This window comes from Podarcis melisellensis (genome assembly GCF_964234715.1).
Source record: "Podarcis melisellensis genome assembly, chromosome: 12".
NCBI classification, from domain to species: domain Eukaryota; kingdom Metazoa; phylum Chordata; class Lepidosauria; order Squamata; family Lacertidae; genus Podarcis; species Podarcis melisellensis.
In genome coordinates, this window is record NC_138544.1 from 24,999,867 (window position 1) to 25,019,133 (window position 19,267).

A 19,267-nucleotide genomic window follows, 5' to 3' on the forward strand; every position below is an offset into this window, starting at 1 on the left:
AGACGTCTGCCCCAAGTCTGACCATAGTGGCACCACTGATTTTCAAGAGGTTTACTAATCGATTTCACCATTCCAAAGGAGAAGGTTCGACAGCAGCTGCATGCTTGCTGGACACAACCAAAATGATCACAGAGATGAAGCAACCCCCCTATGAGAAACTTGGGAACTCAGGAAACTTGGGTCTCCAGCTGTTTTTTGGACTACAACTCCCATCACCCCTAGCTAGCAAGACCAGTGGTCAGGGATGATGGGAACTGTAATCCAGAAACAGCTGGAGGCCCCAGTTTGGGAAACACTGGTTTAGAGAAAAGTTAACACCATAGACCTTTATAACATTATGCCTGGCATGCAGAAGGAGGGCAGAGAAGAGTTTTTCTCCCTCTCTCACAACCCTGGAACTCAAGGAAAGCCAAAGAAGCTGCAGGCTGGAAGATTCAGAACTGAGAGTACAGCTTCACACAGTGTATAGTTGAGCTGTGGAACTCATTGCCACAGGAGGCGATGTTGGACAAAATCATACAGAATAAAGCTTTCAATGGCTACAACCAATGATGGCTTGGCTCTGCCTCCACAATCAGAGCCAGCAACGCTTCTGAATACCACTGGCTGGAAGCCACCGAAGAGGAGAGTGTGGGTCTTGTGTTCGGGTCCTGCTTGGCGGTTTCCCACAGGCATCCGGTCGGCTACTGTGAGAACAGGATGCTAGACTGGATGGGCTACTGGCCTGATCCAGCACGTTTGCCTTATGTTCTTATGAAATCTGAGGACTATGCTTCTAATTTGCAGGTACATTAAAAAAGCAATTATAATAGAAGGTTGAGAAGGTGATTAAAGAAGAATGACGTAATAACATCAGGAATGTAATGGACATATATCTTTGTAACGGGAGTGGGAAACCTATTTTGGGGGGGGGAATGTATTAAATTTAAATAATTTGGATGGATTTGTTAAAATGTGGAAAACTAATAAAAATTGATATTTAAAAAAGAGCAATTATTGCCATGAAACTCCCATTGATGCTGCAATCCTAATCACAACACAATAAATACCGAACACAATACAGTACCAAACACAATACATACGCTGCCTCTTTATTTAAGTAAGGCTTTAATATTCTATGTGCTGCAAAAAAGGACAATTTAAGCCTCTTGCCTATTTTACGTCTGTTGAGCTTGCACCAGAGAGTGGCAATTTAGTTCCTTCACCGTATCACATTTCAAGAAAAACATACATACACGCAGTGCTGCTTCAAAGGGTAAAAGGGGGAGCGGATCCCAGAGTAAACAAAACGTTACAGGAATGGAGACAGAGTGTGCTCAGCATCTCAGCTACATTATGCAGCCCCTTACCTGGGAGCTTGTGCAAATGCACAACTGTGGCCACAAGGTGGCTGTCGTGCACAAGGGATGAGGGCCCCGGAAATTAATGACCTCATTAAAACAAGAAAACCACCAAACGGGAAGAAGAAGAAGAAACAAGCGCACTCACTTTTGGAGGAACTGCTGCAAGCCTTGTCGGCGCTGGTCCACGTGTTGGGGGTTATTGGTGTTGAAAAAGGGCGTTCGGGCTGGAAGTTCTGGCAGTTGTCTTTAAAACACACACACAAACCAGAAAGCGTGAGTAGCCCAAAATGAAAAACATGAATAAAAATGCTTTTGTTAAAAGCGGGGCTTTTTTTTCAGCCGGAACTCAAGTTTCAGCACCTCTTAGGTGGGCGCCGTTGCCATTATAAGAGAACAAGGGAGGCATTCCTGGTGAACACCTTCGTTTCTAGATAAATAGCACTGGTGAACTCAGATGGAGAAAAATGAAACAATACTGACTTGGGATTTCTATGGGCAACGACTTAACACCTGGCATAGCTAATAGCCACACACTTTGACAGCAAACTTCAGAGTTGCAGCCATGTTCGCTTGTTGTGGCAAAAGCTATGAACCATTTGGGGGCAAGCTAATATTAGCTGATTAACACTGCACCAACAGCTTCCATGGGCTACTACACTCTCCTTCATTTGATACATGAAGTGTTAGATGGTGGTATCTCTCCTATCCTTTACTCCTCCCTCCCTCAGCAATTAGGGTTTTTTTTTACATCGCTATCTCAGCTTTTTTCATCTTGGAAAACAAGGTGACATATGTTTGGTTCCCAGGCATGGTCCATGCAGGCACTGACCCAGACCTCTTGGCTTCCATGACGTGGTGGCCATATGTGCTTTCAAGACCATAGTTTCACGGGGCGAGGAGTGTTCTGAATGTGCTATCTGTGTGATGACTAAAGCCAGCTTCCTAAGAACAGTAGCTCGATTCAGACAGCACACAAAGCCATAGTTAAGAGAGCTCAGATATGGCTTGGTGCGATGTCTGAATTGACAAACTACGGCCAGCAAATGAGAATGAACAGCTTGTTCGTGATTAAAAGGTAAAGGACCCCTGACAGTTAAGTCCAGTCACAGACAACTCTGGGGTTGCGACGCTCATTTCGCTTTACTGGCCGAGGGAGCCAGCATTTGTCTGCAGACAGTTTTTCCGGGTCATGTGACCAGCATGACTAAGCCGCTTAGGCAAAACCAGAGCAGCGCACGGAAACACCGTTTACCTTCCCGCCAGAGTGGTACCTATTTATCTACATGCACCGGCGTGCTTTCGAACTGCTAGGTTGGCAGGAGCTGGGACAGAACAATCCCCCTGTCGGGGGGATTCAAACTGCCGACCTTCTGATCGGCAAGCCCAAGGCTCAGTGGTTTACACCACAGTACCCACACTAAACTGGGATTGCATGTGCATTGCTGAACGGGTGGGTATCCTTCTCATGTATGACTGATGTTGTAGCTTCCTCTGTCCCTCGTCCACAAAATGTTCTCCTTCCTTTGTGCCATATATGTTAAGTTGTTCTGGCAGAGGCCTGTCTGTTTTAATTATTTGCCAGGCACTTAGCAAAACGTTCAGTATCCTTTACCTTGCACAGCACTTAGCAAAACGTCAAGGACTTCATAAATAATACAGGATATTATTAATAGCACAAGAGACTTGGGAAAGGCAGAGGTACTACAGGGATGGTCTGAATGGAAGCCTTTGCCTCCCTCTTCTCCACGTTCCCTACCCTGCAATCATATAACACTGATTATTGGTGCAGGGTCGGTCCAAGATATTTTGCTGCCCAAGGAAAAGGACAAGGAAAAGCCCTGCACATCCTGCATGCAATAGCCAACTGAACTGGTATCTGAATCTTATTTCAACACTGGAAACAGAGCACGCCCTTCATTGCCCTGAGGGAAGCAGGCTAGGGGGCAAGGCAAGTGCCACACACAGCACAGCCTCTAGCATTTTATTGCCATTCCTCCACCCCAACATCTCCTGTGCTGAGGGAGCTGCTTCACTCTGTCTATTAGTAGGGCCGGTCCTGAGAAGGAGGCAAGAAAGATCAAGCGCTTCTTCTCCTCCACAGCACTAGATCAAGGCTATATTTCCTATTCCTCTTTCAGAAAAAGAATGAGGTTTTTAACCTACCCTCTGGGAGAGGGAAAAGGCTAGGTGTACGCTTTAATAAAGCGAGTTTCAGAAACATTTGGACACTGACTCACATTAGCGCTGCGTTACTTTGAAGTCTCTGGCGAAGCCACACGAATTCTCGAAAGCGCCGCCGGACGCAAGACGTTTTCCTCGTAAAGCACATGCTGTTTGTCTGTAAAGAAACAGGACTTGTTCACCGTGACTCGAAGATACACCACCTTCCCAATACCCAGGAACTTTGTTGTTTGCATCCATCCAATGGAGTGTGCCTCTGGGGGTGAAGTCAAAACTGCTGAACTAGCGGCAGTAAAGTGACCTTCCTGGGAAGCAAACCTGGGCAGAGTGTATGTAGGTCCTAGTCAGCCCACATGACAAGACCTTGGGCCTCGCTGATGTGGTCCAAAGGAAAGCAGCACAATATGTCCGGCACCAGCTTAGCTTCAGAAGTTGCCGGAAGGAGGAGTGCAAGGCATGGTGAGGTAGCAAATGCTCAGCAGGCCCTTTTCTTAACCGCAGGCCTCTGTGCCACCTAACAAGTGCCTTCTAAAACTGCCAGAATAGTGCAAATTGGTGGAGCTGCAACTCAAGTGGAAAACGTGGAGGTTTCAGCCGATGTACTTGCCACGGCCTAGAAATCCCCTTGATCCCAAAGAGGATTTTAGTTCCCAGACCAGAATCTGCAAACCCCGTCCCAAACAATCCACAGTTAAAAAGAGAATCCAGGAGAACCTTGAATCAGATCGCGGGAACATCTTTGCGTGTGACTGCCAAGTTAAAATAATTATCATCTAAAGCACAAGGCCATGTTTCCATCACAGTTCTTTTGATACATGCAATGTTTGAGGAAGACTGTGGATGCTGTTGTGTGTAGCAACAGAACCAAACTATTAAAGCCTACATTTTTATTTAAAGCCCATGCAACATCCTGATTCTTACTCCTAGAAGTCTAAGTGCTTCCCTATGTCTCCACCAATGCCCTTATCCTGCTCCATTAAATACAATGCAATTATCACGGATGCCGGTGATAGCTGCTGCACGAGACCAAGTCAGTCACCCAACTGCTGCCTGAAAGATAAAATGCATCACCTGCTCATGAAACTATGCCCCGTGTTATCACTCACGTGATTGCTTTTCCTAGTCTCACTAGCGTACTGGATTAAATCAAGAAGATTATTTCTCCTTACTTATCAAAGCTCCAGACCACAGGGAGAAAGGAAGGGTTAGGATTATTCTCCAAACTGCAGCTTGAACAATCAGAAATGACACTTCTGTGCATAATGCTACACTTCCTTTCCACCCAATTTATGCCAAGAAATCAGATCTGGGCAAGTTGTAATTTGCACAAACCAGGAGCGGATGAAAAGAACTGACATGTGGGAAAAGAGCAGGTATGTGGATTCAGACAAGAGGGTGAAATTTCAAAGGGTGGCTGCAGCCTTCAGACTTGGCCATTACATCTGAAGCAGGTAAAACTAGGGTACAGGATTCAATATCCACCCAATAATAAACTGCCTTAGCAAAAATATCAAGTTATTCAAAATAGCACTCCCCCCAGTGTGGGCCAGGAGTAAGTCCCTATGTACTTAAATAAAACTGCCTGTGTTTCAGTAGGGAATAATTACACTCCCAAGGACTCTAAATGTATTCTTTTTAACTTCAGATACCTTTCTGCATCTGAAGAAAGGTGGTGGCTTCTCCACCACTGGAGGTTTTTAAACAGAGGTTGAGGGGTCATCTATCAGGCAAAGGGCCTTCTCAGTAGTGGTGCCCGCCCTGTGGAACGCCCTCCCATCAGATGCCAAGGAAATAAACAACCATCTGACTTTTAGAAGACATCTGAAGGCAGCCCTGTTTAGGGAAGTTTTGATGTTTGATGTTTTAATGTTTTGATGTCAGATGTATCCTAAAAGCCAGATAGTTTCCTGTAACGTCACTTCTCACAGTGAGGGAACCGCTAGAAGGCCCTCGGTGCTGGACCTCAGTGTCCGGGCTGAACGATGGGGGTGGAGACGCTCCTTAAGGTATACTGGGCAGAGGCATAATTGGCACTTTCGTAGAAAACATCACAAGGCAGCACGCAGACTAAAAACACAGCATTGCAATAAAAAATGTCAGACACCATTGGGTTAAGAACTGGCTGGCAGGGGCCCTTTCTGGATTGTATGGTCAAACTTCTACTGCCAAGGAGTTCCGCAGGTCAGAGCCTGCCACATTAAAGGCTTGAGACCACAGCTAAACCTCAAGGGCATGTGGAAACACCAAAAGCATTGCATCAGAGCTGATAACCAGGGAAAGGATCGTGTGTGTCAAGACACTGACCACAACAGTTCTGTCTCTCCTTTATTTTTTTTATTTTCCTTCTCCTGCTGCCACCAAAATGGGTGGAATTGGGAGGGAAGGTGACAGAAAAACGGGCTTGAGGGGCTGATCAGACCCCTGAACTGGGGCTTAGCGACCCCCCCACACACACACATCAGTTTAAAGACATCACTTGTCTCATGCGCTGTAAGGCACAGTTTGCATAAGTATACAGTGATCGAAGGACATGGGCAAAAGTGCTGCAAAAGCAATTTCCCTGTAGCTGGTGTACTTACATGAATGAAGATCTCATAGTCTATATGTGAATGCCAGGAGTCTTCCTTTTTTATCCGAGGGTCTCGCACCAAGACCGTGACAAATTCCTGCAAGCGCATAATAATGAAAAAGTGGTGAATATGCAAGTTAAGAATCCTTCTTCTAAGAGAGTTTTGAAGGAGGCCGTTCCCAAGCCACTTCTGTTATTGTTAGCCAATGTCACAGACTTTAAATAAGGGCTCCGGAGGGGGGGAGAAATAAGGAAGCAAAATGAAAAGCCATGACTCATCCTGCCTGTGGCACATGTCCGGAAAAACTACTTGTCAGCTCGCCAAAGGGGAATTTCTAAATTGAATAATGCAGTGTATTTCCAGCGAACCAATGTGTGATTATTAAGCTACAGTTTCAGGAATTTTCTGTCCGGTTTATGCAGGCAACAGCTGCCGCCGAACAGGTGGGGAGTCTCCTTAGAAAAGCCCACCTGTGTCGCTATTGCTGAGCAAACAATTTAAGAAGAATGAAACTCAAAGGAGCAGAGAGTGCCCTCGGTTGACACTGCAAAGCAGTGGCTTAAAAGCATTTGTTCAAACAGAAGCATTTGTTCAAAGGAACAAGACCCAAATTCTTCTAAGATGAGGATTAGCTCTCCCCTGGCCATAGCTCAGTGGTTTGTGGGGGAAAGCTGCAGCTCAGTGATAGATCACACACAGAAGGTCCCAGGTTCACTCCCTGCCATCACAAGACAGGACCGGGAAATATACCTGTCTGAAACCCAGTAGAGCTGATGACAGTGTAGGCAACACTGAGCTAGATCAATCAGCGCTCTGACTCTGCATAAGGAAGCTTCCAATAAGTATTCTTATGCCCCAGGTGCATAATATATGTGCCATGTTGCACGTCCGAGTCATTCCCATCCTGTGCATAGCACCAGTGCCCACATGACAATGAGCAGATCTAGTTAAGTGGAGCCTTCTTTCATAGGCACTGACATATGTGGTAAAAGGTAAAGGATGCCTGGATGGTTAAGTCCAGTCAAAGGCGACTACGGGGTTGTGGTGCTCATCTCGCTTTTGGGTCGAGGGAGCCGGCATTTGTCCACAGACAGCTTTCCAGGTCATGTGGCCAGCATGACTAAGCTGCTTCTGGCGCAACGGAACAGAGTGACGGAAACCAGAGAACACAGAAACACTGTCACAGCAGTACCTATTTATCTACTTGCACTGGTGTGCTTTCAAACTGCTAGGTTGGCAGGAGCTGGGACAGAGCAACAGGAGCTCAGCCCATCGTAGGGATTTGAACTGCCGACCTTCTGATTGGCAAGCCCAAGAGGCTCAGTGGTTTAGACCACAGTATGCCCTGATTCACAAAGCTTAATGCTCATTAAGTCAATCAGGCCATTCACACATACCATTTAAACAGTAATAACAAAGCAGGTGCATGCAAAATACTTTGAACCATACTGAAATATCATTAAAATTATTCTATTACTACTGATCAACATGTATTAACATTCATTATCATCTGAAATGGCAAGTGTCTTCCACCTCCATACAGCCAATGGAACAAATTTCACAGTCCTAAATGTCACATAATAATCTTCTCTGGCCAATACACATTGATGATGATGATGGTGGTAGTGATGATGATGATGATTTATAAATCACGCGTCATCCAAAGATCTCAAAGCAGTTCACAAGATAAAAATACAGAAAGAATGCTGAAAGGAGAGCTGTTATTAGTAATTCCAACACTAAGGAGCTCAAGGTAGCAGATCCTCAGATCTCAATAGAAAGGACACCCCAATAAAAAGCGTACCAGATCCTCTATTTTTGGTGATCCAGAATGGCAATGCTGAGCCGGCCCATACTGAACCCCATAACATTTGTTAAAACTCCATCAACTGTACAGAATTTAGCCCCTTTGGTGAAAAGCCATCTCAGCTCCTGTGAGCAAGTAAGAGGCTGGTACAGAGGCAGTTCCCCAGGAAAGGGCAATATAAATTCCGTTGAAATTTACGGAGGTCTTGGAGGGGTAAGGCACCATCTGCTTCTAGATCAGACACAGGCAAACTCAGCCCTCCAGATGTTTTGAGACTACAATTCTCATCATCCCTGACCACTGGTCCTGTTAGCTAGGGATGATGGGAGTTGTAGTCCCAAAGCATCTGGAGGGCCGCGTTTGCCTATGCCTGTTCTAGATGCTACCATTCCCCTCTGGGTTTCCATCCCCACACACCTTTCCGGGCCACAGTTTGAGGAAAAACCCAGTGAAAAACAGATTCCTTTCAGCGCATGAAAACGTTATCCATATTCTCATATCAGGGCGAAGTCCATTCTTTGAGCTTTGAGTTTAGTGCTCAAACCTACCAGTCTGTGGATATAATTGCTCACCCACAAATTGCCTCATTGAAGAAAACAAAAGATAATTGGGATGTGTGTGGTTGAGGGAGCAGGAGATCAAAAGAAACCTTTGCCTGGAGGCCACAGACTTTTAGTTAATCTTGGGAGGCCCAACCTTTTTATTTAAATGATCTGGCTTCATGTTATCTAAAGGGAAAGTCCAGGTGAGGCAAGAGGGGAAATTCAACTTTTATTTACATGACAAACCAGAACACTGTCAAAGGCTTCTATGCCCTTTCCCCAGCACAATGAAATGAAATGAAATGAAATGAAATGAAATGAAATGAAATGAAATGAAATGAAATGAAATGAAATGAAATGAAATGAAATGAAATGAAATGAAATGAAATGAAAGAAAGAAAGAAAGAAAGAAAGAAAGAGAAAGGTATTTTGCTTTTCAAATATAAAACCAATCTGAATGTTAGGCTAATGCTCTAGGTTAACCAAGAAAGTTTCTGCCAAATCATGGTACAGTAGAACCTTGCTTTTCAAATGTAATCCGTTCCGGAAGACCGTTCGACTTCCGAAATGTTTGAAAACCAAGGATCCATGGGTGGTCAGCAAAATCCATTGAAAAAATGGAAAAACATGCAGTGGAAGCCATTCGACTTCCAAGGCACATTCGAAAACAGAAGCGATTAATTCTGGGTTTCCGGCGTTCATGTTCCAAATTGTTCCGCTTCCCAGACACTTGAAAACCAAAGTTTCGCTGTAATGGGCAATGTTTTGGCTTATGACTTACATCCAACTTATAACAGCTCTATTTTTGCACAACACTCTTCCCCCTTACCTGACCTCCCATCATAGGAGTTGCTATGCCTTACCCAAGAGACAGGGAAGGTTAGCATGGGGTCAACCCACCAGTGCTCCTGATGGTGAGATTGCACAACACAGACCCTGCTGCCACCTCGCTCCTCCACCTCTCAGTAAGATACAGCGATGCCAGTGATGGGACGATCAGGTGAGCACTGGCACCCGCCCACCCCACACCGACCACAACTGCATCATAGAGAACAAACCATAGAGCAGAAGAAGCGCAGCCAGCCTTTGCCTTCCTAGACAGGCAGTGCCTTCACCCGCCGGAGGAAGACCCCAATACCACTTGTCAACCTTCGCTATTGCTGTATGAAGTTTTAGCTTGAGTTGAAAAATGCAGGAAACCACACCAGGTAACACATTATGGAAAAACACACAGAGGGATTTTCTCCTTGGAATTTCCCCATTTCATTTCAAAGGGCCCTAGCTAGGTATTTTCTCTCTCATACATGTTGTTTTTATTGCTGGTAGGCTGGGCAGCTTTTTGTTTCTGTATTTACTCTCTCTCTCTGCTTTCTCTCTTACCTTGATCCTTTGTCCTTCTCACTCTCCCATATCCAGTGCTTAAACAAGCAACAGATCTACTTCTTTTTTTAAAGACTACCTTCTTAAGAAATACAACTTTACAGCAAAATCCTACACACGTTTACACAGAAGGAAGTCCTAGTGTGTTTAAAAGGGCTTATACCCTAGTAAATGTGCTTAGGGTCAGGAAATGTGCTTCTCAGGAAGTCTGGGAACAGGACCTGGGTGCAAAAACATTTCTCTCACTTGTAAATTTGCAGCAACTGGTACTCAGTTGTTCTAAGAATTCTAAGGTCTCAAATATAAAACAAGTGATCCTATGTGCACAAGGTAAACACACTTACATATGTATATAAACCACACGTCTGAAATAGCACAGGAGAGCAATCCTGACATCATCTTGACTCTTAACGACCCCAAATATTTCCTCTGACCAAGGACTGGGGAAACCTCTCCTGGTGGTTCTTTTCCCTTACAAATCCTGTCTCTTGAGGGTTTATTTTGTGTATGAATAGGGCCGGTCTGTGATCTGGATTCAAGAACTAAGGTATTTACCATCTCAAAAGAATGGCCGCCTTGGCCAGGTAATGCAATCAGTGACCATTATCCTGACTGATCTTGTCAGACATGTGACAAGCTACAATCTCAAATTTCAGGGAAGATTTTAATGCTTGATTTTGTATTGTGTTTCTACTGTTTTTTGTTGGGAGCAGCCCAGAGTGGCTGGGACAATCCAGTCAGATGGGCGGAATATAAATAATACTATTATTAAACTGTTGTAGCCTGCCTCTTTCTGTAACGTGTGTGATGCTTTGGGTGGTCTTTGGTGAAGGGGCTGGGCAATTTCTAAAGTCTTTAAAAGTCATTAATAATAATAATAATTTTATTGCACACCTTTGTTCGGTGTCTTCACCTCTTTGTAAGGGGGCGGGGGAACTCTATTGCAACAGAAAAAGAAAGATAATGGACTTAGGGGAAACTTAAATCCTTTGATGGAAAGTTGGGCTGTAAAAGCCAACCCCAAATTTTAGCAGTGTCTACTACTGGTATAGTAGATGTCACTGATCATCTTACCTTCTGTGAGATAAAACTCTTTCAAAGCTGTCCAAGCTGGTGGCCCCCACTGTTTACTGTGGGAGCGAATTCTAGAAGTGTTCACAGTAAGAGCAGCAAAGGATTGTTGTGGCTTCTCAAGAGATTAACCAATTCATTGCAGAATCTACTTTTGAGAAGCAACAACCTCCTTTCACCAGATACATGAAAGGGATTTCCAGAAGAGCAGCCAAGTGAGTCTGTGCAGCAAAAAAACAAGAAATAGCTTTTGAGGCACCTAGTCCCATAGACTGCAAGAAGATCAAGCCTATCCATTCTGAAGAAAATCAGCCCTGAGAGCTTACTGGAAGGACAGATCCTGAAGCTGAGGCTCCAATACTTTGGCCATCTCATGAGAAGAGAAGACTCCCTGGAAAAGACCCTGAAGTTGGGAAAGATTGAGGGCACAAGGAGAAGGGGACGACAGAGGACGAGATGGTTGGATAGTGTTCTCGAAGCTACCAACATGAGTTTGACCAAACTGCGGGAGGCAGTGGAAGACAGAAGTGCCTGGCGTGCTCTGGTCTATGGGGTCACAAAGAGTCGGACACGACTAAATGACTAAACAACAACAACAACAAAGTCTAATCAACTGATTGTGCATGTGTTCCACTTCATCAGATGGATGGAATGTTATCCTGAGTTATAGGTACAGACATGGTTTGGGGAGGGGGAAATATTGTGCAAAAAAAAAAAAGGGGAGGTCAGAGGGAAATGAAATGCAGATAATTACGTACTTAATAGTGGGGGTTCACCAAACCCTTCTTGGTGACACAGACATCCTGGCACTGGTAAATCAATTAACATGCTGCCTGTTTGCTAAAAATCTTTGGAAATGGTTCAAGAGGGGTATTAAACAGCTACGCAATATCTTTACTGGGACTACCAAACTGGTCTTCTTGCGGAATCTTGTTGGCTCCCTTTGCTTTCCAGAGCCCAGTTTAAGCACGAGGGAAATGATTTCTAAGATGTTCCTAGAATCATAGACTTGTCGAGTTGGAAGGGACCTCAAGAGTCATCTAATCCAAACCCCTGTAATGCAGGAATCCTACCCACAACCTTCTGGTTAGCAGCCAGACACACTATGTAATAATAATAATAATAATAATAATAATAATAATAATAATAATAATAATAATTTATTATTTATACCCCACCCATCTGGCTGGGTTTCCCCAGCAACTCTAGGCGGCTCCCAAAAGAATATTAATAATAAAAAGTGACAACATCAAACATTAAAAACTTCCCTAAACAGGGCTGCCTTCAGATGTCTTCTAAAAGTCAGACAGTTGTTTATTTCCTTGACATCTGATGGGAGGGCGTTCCACAGGGCGGGCGCCACTATCCTTGGTTCCCTGTAACCTCACTTCTCGCAGTGAGGGAACTGCCAGAAGGCTCTCAGAGTTGGACCTCAGTATCCGGGCTGAATGATGGGGGTGAAGATGCTCCTTCAGGTATACTGGGCCAAGGCTGTTTAGGGCTTTAAAGAACAGCACCAACACTTTGAATTGTGCTGGGAAACGTACTGGGAGCCAATGTAGGTCTTTTAGGACCGGTGCCACAGGGAGTGCTAGTATTACATTTATAATAATGATAGTAATAATTTATTATTTATACCCCGCCCATCTGGCTGGGTTTCTCCAGCCACTTTGGGCGGCTTCCAACAGAATATTAAAATACAATAACCTATTAAACATTAAAAGCTTCCATAAGCCTTTCCTCCAGTGAGCTCAAGATGGTGTACATGGCTCTTCACCCTCCCCTTTTTATCCTCACAATAACCCTGAGAGGTAGGTTCAGCTGAGAGATAGTAGCTGGCTCACTTCATGGCTGAGAAGGGATTTGAACCCTGCACTCCCAGGTCCTAGTCCAGCACTAACAGCTACATCAAACTGGTTCTCTAAACCTTAAGTACACTTGTCATAGAAAAGCCAGCTAGAATGTTTTCATAAAATGAATAGAGAATATATTTGCATTACCTTGGTTGATTATTTTATTTGCCATAAATTACAGTACCTAATATAAAAACGAGGTTTTGCAAATGAACTTAATGGTGGCAATCAGCAATCGGGAGAGGGGGCAGATGTGAGGTGGTATTTTAAATTCTTTGTTACACAAGAGGAATTCCCCTCCTGCCTTGCTTCCCGAGTCTTCTAAGGAAATAGAGGTTAGCACATTATTCCCACTATTGCTACAATGATTTTAGCAAGGCTGTGAAATCCATGAAGGGATAGAGAGAAAGATGGTTGCCATTCTGTGCTTCGAGAAAACCCATGTTCTAGAACAAGCACTCAGAACAACACACACTTTCGTTGAGGAGCTCTCTAGTTGATTATGCATCTATGGCAGAGGTGCAGAAACAATGGCTCTCCTTTTCCTAACAGTCCTAGCCTGGGATGATGGGAGTTGTAGTCCGACAATATCTGAAGGGCCACACAGGTTCCTCAGTGCTGATCTATGACTATAAGCAGCAATAACAGCTAAGTGACAATCTAGAACAATGTTTTGAAAACCTGAGTCTTCAGCTGTTTTTTGAATACATCCCTAGCTAGCTGGACTAGCAGTCAGGGATGATGGGCATTTAGTCCAAAACCAGTTGGAGACCAAAGTTTGGGAAACACTGGACTAGAATGTGAAAATTAGTATTCTATGGCTATACACACACACACACACACTGGAAAAATAATATCAGGAAGAATATTAAATTTGCAGTGAGTAAGCATTATAAGAAATGGAAGAAAGAAGGAAACAACAGATGATACATAGACTTGTGTTTTGCAGATTCATGGAGCTACAAACTACTGAGTAATCTGAGAAACAATTAGCAATGGGGAAAAACAGAACTAGCTGCCACCTTATCTTCCCCTAGCAGCTGAAGAGATATAATAATGGGCAGAGTTATGCACATGAATTGAGCAGACCCAAGTTCAAAACGACTGAGATATGAAACTTTTGGGTAGCCAGGAGAAGTTATTCTCTGCCAACTGAGGCCACACCAAGAAGCCTAGCTTTTGGTACCCTGAAAAATATAATTTCCCCAGGCCATGGCACCTGAGCCCTGGGGAAATTACATTTCCCCCGCCACCTGCTGCAGTGGTGGCCAGGTCAGCGGAAGGGACAGCACAAGGCAGGCTCCAGAAACCGGAAAACTCTTAGTCAGATTTTGGATGATTGGCAGCCAGTTAGAAAATGTGCAGACTCCAGGAGAGGATGCACCTCCACAGGCACATACTTCCACATGTGGCGGGAATGTCCTGAAATCCAACTCTTCTGGACATCAGTCATACAAGAAATATGCAAGATAACTAAGCAAGTATTAGAAGTCACCCCAGAATGGGCCCTACTAAACACCTTCCAAGATAATAATGCCCACTCACATTATAAAGAGCTCATAACCCACCTACTCTCAGCAGACAGAAGCATCATAGTCAGACACTGGAGAGACCCATCAGGAGTTAAGCATGGACCAATGGTATCACATAGTATGGGAAACAGCCTTATTGGAAAAATTAGCCAATACAGCCGTACAGTGGTACCTCGGTTTAAGTACTTAATTCGTTCCAGAGGTCCATTCTTAACCTGAAACTGTTCTTAACCTGAAGCACCACTTTACCTAATGGGGCCTCCCGCTGCCCCCGCATCATGATTTCTGTTCTCATCCTGAAGCAAAGTTCTTAACCCGAGGTACTATTTCTGGGTTAGTGGAGTCTGTAACCTGAAGCATATGTAACCTGAAGCGTATGTAATCCGAGGTACCACTGTACCTTGGTTCTTGAATGGAATCCATTCTGGAAGTCTGTTTGACTTCCGAAAACATTCGAAAACCAAAGCACAGCTTCCAATTGGCTGCAGGAGCTTCATGCACTCACTCGGAAGCCATGGAAGCCGCACTGGATGTTCGGGTTCCAAAGAAAGTTCGCAAACCGGAACACTCACTTCCAGGTTTGCGGCGTTTGGGAGCCAAAACGTTGAAGTCACAAGGCGTTCGAGAACCAAGCTACTATAAACTGAAACTGACATGGGGACAAATAGAAGAAGACGCCTTCACCCCAATATGGTTCCTCTTTAAGCTAATACTGCATGCAACACTAATGTCTCACTACAAACGAAACTGATCTGTAGAAAACACAACTTGAAAAAAAAGACAATGCACGTATTTTTGTAAACTAAGAAATCTTTAAGAAAAAAAATATTTTTTAAAAAGAGAAAATGTGCAGACTTCAGCGCACTCCTAAGATCGCTGGAGGCACAATCTGGAGCAATCCAAACTATTTACTTTTTCTTGTCTTCCTGTTTACCAAGCCCAATTCCCAATCAAGCCAGGGGGTGTTTCTCTACAAAAAAAGTGGGCAAGAAGGGGGGGGGTGTGGACCGCCTAGCATGTTACCAATTGGAGATCAATATATTGGGGGATGGGGTGTGAGAACAGCAGAGCAGAGGGGAAGTGGACTGGCCAGCTACTACCGCAGCCGGCCACTGAAACGGGATGAAGAAGTGGCAGCCCATCTCTCAGCCGTACGAAACTTTTCAATGTGCAATTTTCAAATTTGCTAACTTCCCCCAACTACACCTGCCGTACAAAGAGCAACTCCCTTTGTGGATTCCATGTCAATTATTTCCCCACAAGCTTGCCACTAATGAGCAAGACCTCAAATTAAAAGTGAAAGTTAAAAATTCCTGCTTCCCTCAAAATACAGTAATCTTTTGCAGCCTGGGGACTGTGTTGCCTTGAGGACATTCTGGGAGTTAGGGGCCAGAGGCAAGGGTGGGTGCAGAAAATGTAAATTTCATCTTGGTAGGTTTGTTTTTACAACTCTCTCTTATGAGGCTCTATGACTCTCCCTTATCTTCCTGCCAGACAAGCAAGAAGCATGAGTTCAAGGAGACATTTCAATCAAGCAAAAACACCCAGAGGGCGGAAAGGCTGGGAGGGAGGGGTGTGGCAATAATAATAATTTATACCCCGCCCATTTGGCTGCGTTTCCTCAGCCACTCTGGGCAGCTTCCAACAAAAAAATTAAAATACAATAAAATATCAAACATTTAAAACTTCCCTAAACAGGGCTGCCTTCATATGTCTTCTAAAAGACAGATAGTTGTTTATTTCCTTAACATCTGGTGGGAGGGAGCTCCACAGGGCAGGCGCCACCACTGAGAAGGCCCTCTGCCTGGTTCCCTGTAACCTCACTTCTCACAGTGAGGGAACCGCCAGAAGGCCCTCGGCGCTGGACCTCAGTGTCCGGGCAGAAAGATGGGGGTGGAGACGCTCCTACAGGTATACTGGCTAGAAAGGAGGTGTGGTTTGGAGAAGACCTGGGGCCCGAGATCCCCACCCACTTTAAAAGACAGACAGCTGTTTTTCATTCTAACTTTCATTCACTGAACCAACAGCTCACAATAAATTGGCATTGTTATGTCCCTAACATTAGCCCTAAAGATGCTTAGAAACATCAAGGTGTCGCTCCGTATACAATTATAACCACATTATTTGCCATTAGCAGCATGGGATTTTGGTTCTGTCTCATTGAAACTAAGTGTCCGTTTGGTTTGGGCTCATTAAAAAAATAAAACACCAGGCCCATAAATATACATATTATTTCTACATTTGCTGCTTGCATGAACGAACTACAAATTCTTCTTAATGCCACTGTGCCTCAATTCCAATGCCTTTTTAATGCGAAGATCCATCAGCAATAACGTAACAGGGGTTCTGCATTTTAAAGGCTGTTGGCTGTTGCCTGCCCCCAAACATTTAACAAGGGCAACTTGGAACTCCCACCTTGTGGGCTTATTTGCACACACAAAATTGTTTTGACGAAGGAAACGAAGCTCCTGATTTCCTCTTCGTTAAAGCCCATGTAAGAGCAATGTTGGCGACAATTAGAAGGGCCGCCAATCAGTGGGAGAGCACACACTCAGCCCCCCAAGTCTCCAGTTAGAGGGATGTCAAGAAGTCAAGCTGATAATGACCTGTTCTAGGGGCTACAGACCCTGTCAATCAAAGGAAACAGAACTGATCTACATGAATGAATGGCCTGACTCAGGAGAAGCCAGAGGGTGCACACGCCATGATTGTTCAGAAGCATGAGATGCATTTATTGACAATATTTCCTCTAAGGAGCTTGATGTGATATGCATGGCCCCCTCTTTTATCTTCACAATCCTTTGAGATGCGTTAGGCTGTGAGACAGTAGTTGTGTTCACGCCAAACCGTGGTTTAGTGTGATCACAACTACTGTCTCACACTAAACCATGGTTCAGTGTGAATGAGCTAAGTCCTGGGGGAGGAGTTTGCAGCCCATTTGCTCCTCCCTGGTTGTCCTGGACTGGTTGGATGCAGACGAACCAGCTGGCAAAGACTGAGAGCTTGAGGAGTGGTGGTGGGACAGCAATGAGATGTCAGAGGGAGAAGAGGGAGCAGATTGGGAGGAGGAGGTATGGGAAGCTGAGAGGTAGCAGGGTTTAGTGAGTGGGGGGAAAGTCTGTGGCAGAGAGAAGTCCAGAATGAGAAGCAGGAAAGGAGGGAAGCCAAGAGGCAGAGAAGAGGCCGTCTGGTGAAGAGGCACAGGCATCTCTCCCTCCTGCTGCGACAAGCCTCCCTGGTCTCACAGAACCAGGAGAGGCATGAAAAGAGCAGAGATGTTAGCTTCACGCAGGCGCAATCTCAGATTGCTTGGGTGGGGAAAAGCCTGAAGACGAGGGGAGTTAGGCAGCTGTGGGAAGTTGGGGACCTTCAGTCTCCACAACTGCTTCGGAGATGAGTTGCTGTCTCATTAGGCCTGACCCTCCTGTGCAGATCCTGTTTTTGCTAACGGTCAACTCCAGCATACTTGGTGTAATTTACTGCTGGCTTGCTCCCATCATTGGTCCTTTTAGCTCTACACAGCATAGCAGCTCAGCCAAAGGTTGGCTTAGCAAGAGATCCAAGAATCTGGGATCGCAGTAAAGGTCTCCTCTCCTTAACTACAATCCTTAGGTTGGACGACACTCTGGGTCTAACCTTGGCTTAGCTGCCATGTCACACTGAGCTAAAAGGACCAGGAAGGAGCATAGCAGGAGTCAACTCCTGTCCGGGAGCCAGTCTATACACATGGCTCTTATAAGTCAGAGGTGGGGAACCTTTGGCTGTCCTGAACTACAACTCCCATCAACCTCAGCGACCATGGCCAATGCCCAGGGATGATGAGAGCTGTAGTTCAGCAGCATCTGGAGGGTCAAAGGTCTCCCAAACTTGCTTCCAAGCACTGAGGAACAGCCTATGTCAGCAGAATTGTCTTTCGTTGTGACCCCTGCTTGCAAAAGAGCCAGATACTTGGGACTTCCCCCAGGGGGACTATTTCTGCCATCTCTTCATTCCAGCAATTACACAACCTACTTTGTCTCCTAAGATGCTAACCCAGATATAAGCTGCCTTGTTTACTCAGTGCTGGTTGGTGATATAGTCACACCCAAGGTGAAAGCTGTTCGCTGAATAGTGGGCTGATCAACGCAGAAGCATTTTTGCAGAACATTTCTGCTTTTAGTAGTATAAAACAAAGCTCCATATTTCTAGGAAAACACCCCCTTCCAAACTAAGAAAGCAACACACACACAAATTGAAGCACTTACCTGTTTTTCATGCTTTGGCGTCATCTTGCAAACTGCATGTGAAGTCTATCTAAAAAATAAAAGTGGCAAGCTTAAGTAATTAACATTGAAAATGGATTAGGTAAAGTAAAGGTAAAGGTGCCCCTGCCCGTACGGGCCAGTCTTGACAGACTCTGGGGTTGTGCGCCCATCTCACTCTAGAGGCCAGGGGCCAGCGCTGTCCGGAGACACTTCCGGGTCACGTGGCCAGCGTGACATCGCTGCTCTGGCGAGCCAGAGCCGCACACGGAAATGCCGTTTACCTTCCCGCTGGTAAGCGGTCCCTATTTATCTACTTGCACCCGGAGGTGCTTTCGAACTGCTAGGTTGGCAGGCGCTGGGACCGAGCAGCAGGAGCGCACCCCGCCGCAGGGTTTCGAACCGCCGACCTTTCGATCGGCAAGTCCTAGGCGCTGAGGCTTTAACCCACAGCGCCACCTGCGTCCCTCCTTGCACCCGGTATTCCCAGGCGGTCTCCCATCCAAGTACTAACCAGGCCTGCCCCTGCTTAGCTTCCGAGATCAGATGAGATCGGGCATGTTCAGGGTAGTATGGCCGTAGACTATGGATTAACAACAACAAAAACTACTACTATTGCTACCACTGAGCTATATTGAATGTGATCTTTTTGTCCAAATTGAAATGGGTTCAGAGGAAGGCAACAACAACAAGCAGGGCAACAGAAAGCAATTCTTATGAGCAACAATGGAAAGAACTGAGTATCTT

General features: G+C 45.1%; 1 protein-coding gene across 1 annotated transcript in view; it reads right to left on the reverse strand.

The window, feature by feature from the left end:
• SNX10 (sorting nexin 10) overlaps positions 1 to 18,615 on the reverse strand; it is a 31,598-nt gene extending 12,983 nt beyond the window's left edge. Inside the window, exons 1-4 of the mRNA XM_081883470.1 lie at positions 18,524 to 18,615; positions 6,104 to 6,190; positions 3,581 to 3,681; positions 1,489 to 1,587 (exon numbers count right to left, since the gene is read on the reverse strand). Coding sequence (XP_081739596.1) covers positions 1,489 to 1,587; positions 3,581 to 3,681; positions 6,104 to 6,190; positions 18,524 to 18,547 — 311 coding nt within the window. The 5' untranslated portion in view covers positions 18,548 to 18,615. The remainder of the gene's footprint in view (positions 1 to 1,488; positions 1,588 to 3,580; positions 3,682 to 6,103; positions 6,191 to 18,523) is intronic.
• Positions 18,616 to 19,267: the final 652 nt, after the last annotated feature.